The following is a 7,500-nucleotide window of genomic DNA, read 5'->3' as shown; positions in this document are numbered from 1 at the left end:
TGATCTGATAGCATCACTGCATGCAGCACAAGCTGTCCGCAATCATCGTGGGAGCGGTTCTGCCGAGGACCCGAGAAAGAGTAGGGGGTCTTTGAGCGGGGACGATACGTCTCTCTGATAGGGTAACTATACCCCTAGGGATAGCTTATTATCCCCCCTTTTCTATAGGAGGCAGCATTGGGATGACAATGTTATTTTTTATAGAAGATTTATGACAAAATTTGTGTTACAAATTATGTAGGTTATCTATGAACCCTCAGAACTAGTTTAACCGACTTAACCAAATTTTGTGTGGAAAATTTTACAGTTCGAGCGACTAGTCACGTGAAAAAAATATTCAATTTTCAACCCTCGGCTCGTTATTTATGTGTTCGTGCCGGCCAAAGACTTCTCTGTGGTGGAATAACAAGTTTTTAAAATTTCTGCCTTTGCTGTTTAGCCTACTGGAGCAGATATTTTTCAAGATCAAATTGCCCCATAAAACCTGCTCTGATTCACTGGGCGGAAAATTTGATGAGTTCATGTTCTTCGTTGGTGCAGATACGTGGGTTTCTTTTTGGTTTTTTATATAGAACGGTGGTCCTGAGTGTAGGCAATCGGTTTGGAAAAGGGGGAAAGCACAAAGTTAGGCAGGAATTTGCAGCAAGGCCGCGACAGGAGAAACTTAACAGGGGTGCCCTGACGATAATCTTCGGTGAAATATTTGTTCGGGACAAACTGCTCTAAGAATTTCGGGTCTACGTTGCCAAACAGCTGCAGACTTCTGTACTAAAACGTCACCTAAAATATTCCCGACCAGGGAAAAGTAGTCCCTTTCGTTTTTGGAAGGGTTATTTTTGCAATTAAAATGTCACCTAGCAGTTTCGGATGAGCAAATGGTTCGAAGTTCTTATAGAAGGTATAACGTTCAGCTAGCAATTTCTGAAATGAAGATATTTCCTAAAATTTTTGGACACTTCAATTTTCAGCTAAGATGTCCAAACAGATTAATTTTTTTTCTAGGTGATAACACATCTCTTTAGATAGTCTTTATACATTACAAGGAGCCTAGAAATTTCTCTCAAAGGCTTTTGGCTTAATTTGTTCGATGGGTGCACTGATTCACTGGGCGAAACAGGAGAAAATGTTTGCCGAGTTATCTTCATTGAAGTCGGCATAGTAGCGACATTATTATTCAAGTTTGTGTCTGGAACTTAGAGGACTGATTTATTTTATATAAAAAATGAACTTGTTTATTTCCTTAGGGGTAATGTTAACAAATTACAATCACCGTGGAATTTTAAAGAGCTGTAGCGGCAAGTGGAATGACCGTGTAAATATGCAATTTCAAAGTAGACATACCTTTTCAGTAAATATGGATCAATCTTTCAGGGTTTGTTACTAAGTGTTGTTATTTATGATTATCTTTTCTCTGTATGCGCTTGAAAAGAAAGTCGATGTTTTTACAACTCGTGCGCTAGTCACGATTTTTCAAGCCTCTTAGATCCGTTAAAATATCCACAAGTCGTCTGTCATGAGCAAAGTGGTGAAGACAGGGCATATCATTTCAAATGCCTTGGTAGTATTTTAATGACACTTTCATTCATATAACGATCGTCTTGTGCTTCGCGAATTCTTGATTTGCCTCAATATCGACAAGCTCGTGCATTTTAATTTTTTTTGGAAACCGTTTGTTGCGTTAAGTTCAGTCGATCCCGGTTTCCTTAGAGCACTCATACATTTTATGATAACTTTGAAAATGTCCTTGCCTTCGAAACAAGGTATTTTGGCCTTATAAGTTTCGCGGAGCGACTTGAATGTCGTTGGGTATCTGAAATATCTCGCGGACTACAAGTGTCGCGTTTCCACTTCACCAGGCTTGCCTTTAGCTGTTCATTAAATTTTAGCTCTTGTTCGAGTGGAAGCCAAAATAGCCCGCTTTCGGCATATTAAAATTCAGTCCTAAACAAAAGGCATCATCTCGAGGCTCTGGGGAATAAAGTCATACTAATCCTTATATTTATTCCCCAGAGCCTTTTGATGATGCCTTTTGTTTAGTTCTTTTAGTAATTTTAGTGTAACGAAAGTGGGCTATTAATGTATCAATTTCTTTATATGACTCCTGTTTCATAAATTGAGAAGCGGTATTAGTAAGTTTAAAAGAGACATTAAAAATAGGTCGAAGAAATATTTTGGTGAATGTCAAGAACAATGATAGATAACTTATAGAGAAATGAAATAAAAGTCAGTATTTTACAATTTTTTTCCGATCATTGAATTTTAATTTGTTTGAAATATTGTCTTAGTCGTGTCCTTTACCCATCGCTGCTAGATTTATTGCTTAATTGATGATGATGACGAAACGTGTAAGTTGGAGTGTCGCCTTGTCAGTCCCTGATACAATAATAATGTACAGCATTTCAAGTTTTTGTTCTTTTAGAATCATCGCGGGCTGCTTCTCACCAGCGATCTCGTCCCCAGAGCCACTCGCTTTCATTTACCGTTACGAGGACCAACACGCAAACTCAGTGGCGTCTTGATCGTCAGCTTTTTTTTATGTTGGTACAAACACGCCCATTATCGACAAGTTAATGCGCATGCGTATTTTTGCCACCCGCCTTCACAGTACCGTTACGCAATCTCGTCCCAGAGTCCGTTTTTCTTTTGGTCAGCACCAAGAACACGGAGTCAAGCCACTTTCAATTTATGCGCAGTCGTATTGAAGGTTCATTTTTGTAACCGTTGACAACAACTGTTTCAAATTTCTGAGCGTGCGTAGACGAGCCGGAAGTCCGTTATTTGCGGACTTCCTGCCTTTGAAGTGGCCAGAGTAAGGCCAGAGTCCTTTTTCCTGGTGCTGACCAAAAGAAGAGCGGACTCGGGGGACGAGATTGACGGTCCTGCGAGGACCAACACGCAAACTCAGTAGCGTCTTGATAGTCAGCTTTTTTTTTGTTTTTTTTTGGGACAAACACGCCAGTATTCGACAAGGCAATGCCCCTGCGTATTTTGCAAGTGTTTACGCTTTTGTTCATTGAGAATGACCAGGCTCTTAAGTCGAAGGCTCGCTCATATCAATGGCGATAGCACACAAACTTCAGTAACTCAAGAAGTTTGGATACACATGCTTGGGTGACCTGTGTATGTCACAGCGTCTCAAACGGAAGGGAAGTAAGACACGCCAGCGCAGTTCAAGTCCTCTTTCCAAGATGGTGGACGTTTTTTTTTTTTACTTTATTTACGTTGAAGTAGTTCCAACCTTGTATTTCCTTGCGTTTTCATTTGCGTCGTACGTGTAAACCAGGTTTTTAGCAAAATGTGGGAGCTAGATTTTATGCCATATTTACGGTGCTTTTTAAGGGACATCTATTTCTTCTCTCCTCTTTCGTAAGAGACAAGTGTTTCTTCTCTCTATTTTTAATCTTGATTTTGTCCGCCGCTCCCTTTTTTTCTGCAGCTCACTTTTTTTCTGCCGCTCACTTCACTTACGTTTAGTTTAAGTTGACAGAAGCGAAGCAAGTCAACGCCGAAGTTAAAGTTTTTCAGCTTCAAGTTTCTTCAAGTTTCATCAATTTTTTTTAAGTGTCTAACATTGTTTCAGTGATTGCAAAGGCAGCACCAAGGTAATTATTTTGCCTCCCCATAACTTCTACATAATTAGCTTACACGATTCTTTAGCTGTGCCGCTTTCCCTTCAACTTTGGTGAATAATTAATCGTGCATAACCTTTTCCATTAGGTTACTTCCTTTTCCTTTGTTTTTATATCTTTTTGGAACATGTAATTTTAACTTTTCTTTGTAGCCGTTGTTGACACAATCTTTCCGCATTTTGCTGCTCGGCATCCGCGTTGTAGCTTTATTGAGCAGCAGAGGCTTACTTATAAATTTATTGCATTAACCATTGACTGTATTTATTTTATATTTTTACAAGTTTTTGACGTTAGCTGTTTTAATTTAGGGGATTTGATCGAACGCTCACTAGATCCGATCCGTCCCTCTTAAGATGATATACTGTATATGGAGTGGTCTGAACTTCCAAAAAGTTGACTGAGAAAAGAAGCAGAGAATTGCACTGGCATAAAAGAGTGTGTGTGTGTTTAGAATGGGAGTGGGGGGTGGGTCGAATTTCCGGTAGAAATCAGAGCTGACTGTAAATCACGTGATTTAGAGCCGTTCACTGTGAGTATTGCCGACAAAAATATAAGGATTTGTATGGGAATCCCGATAAAAAGCTTAAGAAGATAATTATATGAAGAAATTCTCAATTAAAAAGCGTAACTTTATCGCCATTGTCAACGGTGTAATAAACCGTTGACAACCACGAAATTGAGAAATGGCTCGAATCGCGTCGGATCTAGAAAATAACCATACATGAAGACAATTACCCACGTTGGCAATAAGGTTAGTCTTTTTAATTGAGATTTTTTTTCATATAATTATCTTCTTAAGCTTTTATATTATCGGGATTATTGTCGTCGAGATTACGGGATTCCCAATCCTTATATTTCAGAAATTTGCTCCATTCGCTCTGACGAAGGGCTAACGCTCGAAACGTCAGCTTTTAGAATCTCTGTACGGTGGCCAATTTACATTATCAACTCCGTTGATAAAACCAAATTTTTGTATACTACTTCCCTACCGACGCAGCACCACAGTTTCTTTAGAAACTACCCCTTCATTCTTATATTTCAGAGTTTTGAAGCAAGCAACCATGGACAATTTTCCTGTCGGTGTACGTTGGATCAGTGTATTTGAATTCAAAATCTCTGTAACTGCCATGTTTTATCACATTTTTTCCAGTATTACGTCAACATCCATTTACTATATATATATGTACATAGAAGCAATAAACTCTCATTGCACCTGAAGAAGGCTGGTTTGGCTAGCTGAAATATAGTACACCACTAAAATCAAATCAAATCAAATCTACGTTGTATCGGCTCTTGCTTAAAACACTTATATTTCACCCCGTGAGATTGTCGGCCATACTCACACTGAGCTTGGGATGCCTGTGATTTCAATCTGGTCTTACATGAAAGCCTTTCCATTAAGCTTAGTGGCCTGGCTGGGCCTGACTCGGTGTTGACGTCACTTTTACTTTCTTTTTATGCAGTTTTTTCACCTCTAGACTGCGCCTAAACTTAATTCGGTGTATGATGCAGATAACTGTAAAAAAGCTAAATGGCCAGGAGGTCAGACTAGAGGTAATACCTTTTGTTGGCTTTATCCAAGTGTTTTTTGTGTGCCTCATCTCTTGATTTGAATATTCGGTTGATGGCAGAGTCTTTGTCGCAATTCCTCGTTAGGTTTCTTGTAACGACCTGGTTTCTACGATTAAAAAACTAGTTTCTGAAAAGCTTAAGATTCCTGTTGCACAACAGAGGCTGGTTTTCAAGGGGAAAACATTACAAGGTAAGAAAGCATAATTTTACAGATGTCTTACTGGAGATCGGCTATAATTTCATCGAGTAACGAGTTGATATGAGTTTGAATTGAATTTGAGTTTGAGTTAAGATTGAGGGAGCGATTTCAGAATACCCCCTCACTTAGGAGCGTTAGTGCTAAGATGCCGTGGTCCGTGGTCCGCAGTCTGGCAGTGAATGACTGGGTTCGTGTAAAGGGCTACCGCGGCCCGAGGTCCCGCAGTGGGCGACTGAGTGTTTGTGGAAGTGCTACCGTGGTCCGCAGTCCTGCAGTGGGCGACTGAGTGTTTGTGGAAGTGCTACCGTGGTCTGCAGTCCTGTAGTGGGCGACTGAGTGTTTGTGGAAGTGCTACCACGGTCCGCAGTCCCGCAGTGAGTGTTTGTGGAAGTGCTACCGCGGTCCGCAGTCCCGGAGTGGGCGACTAAGTGTTGTTGAGAATGCTACCAGGGTCCGAGGTCCCGGAGTGGGCGGCTAAGTGTTTGTGGAAGTGCTACCGCGGTCCGCACTCCCGTAGTGGGTTACTAAGCTTTTGTTGAAAGTGCTACCGCGGTCCGCAGTCCCATAGTGGGAGTGAGGAAAGAGAGGAAATTGAAAGGGAAAACCGTAAAATAAAAGCTAAGATTTGAAAAGAGTGCTTAGGCCTAATCACTCCAACGGGCGCTTAGGCTTAATAAGTAAATGAGTGCTATGTTGTTCACTCGCTCTCGGTATAACGTGTAGTTAACCGAACCGTAAAAGAAAAGCTAAGATTTCAAAAGAGTGCTTAGGCCTGATCACTGAAACAGGTGCTTAGGCTTAATCAGTAAACGAGTGCTACGTTGTTCACACGCTCTCAGTAGAACGTGTAGTTAACCGAACCGTGAAAGAAAAGCTAAGATTTAAAAAGAGTGCTTAGGCCTTGTGACTGAAACTAGTACTTAGGCTTAATCAGTAAACGAGTGCTATGTTGTTCACACGCTCTCGGTAGAACATGTAGTTATCCGAACCGTAAAAGAAAAGGTAAGATTTGAAAAGAGTGCTTAGGCCTTATCACTGAAAAGGGTGCTTAGGCTTAATCAGTAAACGAGTGCTATATTCTTCACACGCTCTCGATAGAACATGTAGTTAACCGAACCGTAAAGTAAAAGCTAAGATATGAAAAGAGTGCTTAGGCCTTATGACTGAAACGAGCACGTAGGCTAAATCAGTAAACGAGTGCTATGTTGTTCACACGCTCTCGGTAGAACGTGTAGTTAACCGAACCGTAAAAGAAAAGCTAAGATTTGAAAGGAGTGCTTAGGCCTAATCACTGAAACGGGCGCTTCTCCGATGAAAGTGATTTACGACAAGTTGGTTTGAGTAATTGAAGTAACACTTGATCTAATTTGTATTACAAAGAAGGCCGCACGACTTCCGTTGAACTTTTATTTCAGCAATTTTCATGTGAATCATACATCAAGCCAGTGTAAATCATACATCAAGCCATAGAAGGCGATTGATTTATTGATTGATGGATTGATTAATTATGAGATTCTTTTTTGGGAAGAGACAATAATTAAACAAAGCCGCATAATTTCAACTTTTCGCAAAATGTTGAGGGACAATCGACGCTAGAATACATCGCGATGTAATTTTTTTGCCCTGGTTCCAGCTTTTGAAAATTGCCATAACAACGGTGAAAGATTTAACCACTGCGGGACCGTGGTGGTAGTGCCGAGTACATTTATGTAAATTATGCTCCACTGCGGGACTGCAGTAGCACAAGTAAACTAGGCACAACTGCGGGACTTGGAACTGCGGTAGCACAAGTAAACTAGGCACAACTGCGGGACTGCGGTAGCAGCTTTCTAAGGTTCAATGTAAGTGACTGCGGGACTGCAGTAGCAGCTTTCTAAGGTTCAATGTAAGTGAGGGGGTATTCTAGAATCAAGCCAGATTGAGTTACATTTTTTGGCGTTTTTCGAAATTAAAAGTAGTAAATATGTAGTACAAGGCACTTCGAAAACTGTTTTCTCCGCGTTGAAAGGTATATTTGCATAAAAGTTTGCAAAATGGCAAAATGAAACCTCTGTGTGTGTCAATGGATTTAAGTGTTAAAATCCTTCAACTATTGATGTT

At 40.5% G+C, this 7,500-nt stretch overlaps 2 protein-coding genes across 2 annotated transcripts in view; both read left to right on the top strand.

The window, feature by feature from the left end:
- The window catches only part of LOC138011445 (SLIT-ROBO Rho GTPase-activating protein 1-like), a 25,997-nt gene extending 23,760 nt beyond the window's left edge, over positions 1 to 2,237 (top strand). The window contains exon 18 of the mRNA XM_068858437.1: positions 1 to 2,237. This exon is cut by the window's left edge and continues 853 nt beyond it. Coding sequence (XP_068714538.1) covers positions 1 to 118 — 118 coding nt within the window. The 3' untranslated portion in view covers positions 119 to 2,237.
- Positions 2,238 to 5,037: 2,800 nt separating this feature from the next.
- Positions 5,038 to 7,500, top strand: part of LOC138011443 (ubiquitin-like protein 4A) — a 5,838-nt gene continuing 3,375 nt past the window's right edge. The window contains exons 1-2 of the mRNA XM_068858435.1: positions 5,038 to 5,183; positions 5,286 to 5,391. Coding sequence (XP_068714536.1) covers positions 5,133 to 5,183; positions 5,286 to 5,391 — 157 coding nt within the window. The 5' untranslated portion in view covers positions 5,038 to 5,132. The remainder of the gene's footprint in view (positions 5,184 to 5,285; positions 5,392 to 7,500) is intronic.

This window comes from Montipora foliosa, chromosome 7, assembly GCF_036669935.1.
Source record: "Montipora foliosa isolate CH-2021 chromosome 7, ASM3666993v2, whole genome shotgun sequence".
Taxonomy (NCBI): Eukaryota; Metazoa; Cnidaria; class Anthozoa; order Scleractinia; family Acroporidae; genus Montipora; species Montipora foliosa.
The sequence above is the reverse complement of the archived record's forward strand: the minus strand, read 5'-3'. Positions and strand labels throughout refer to the sequence as shown.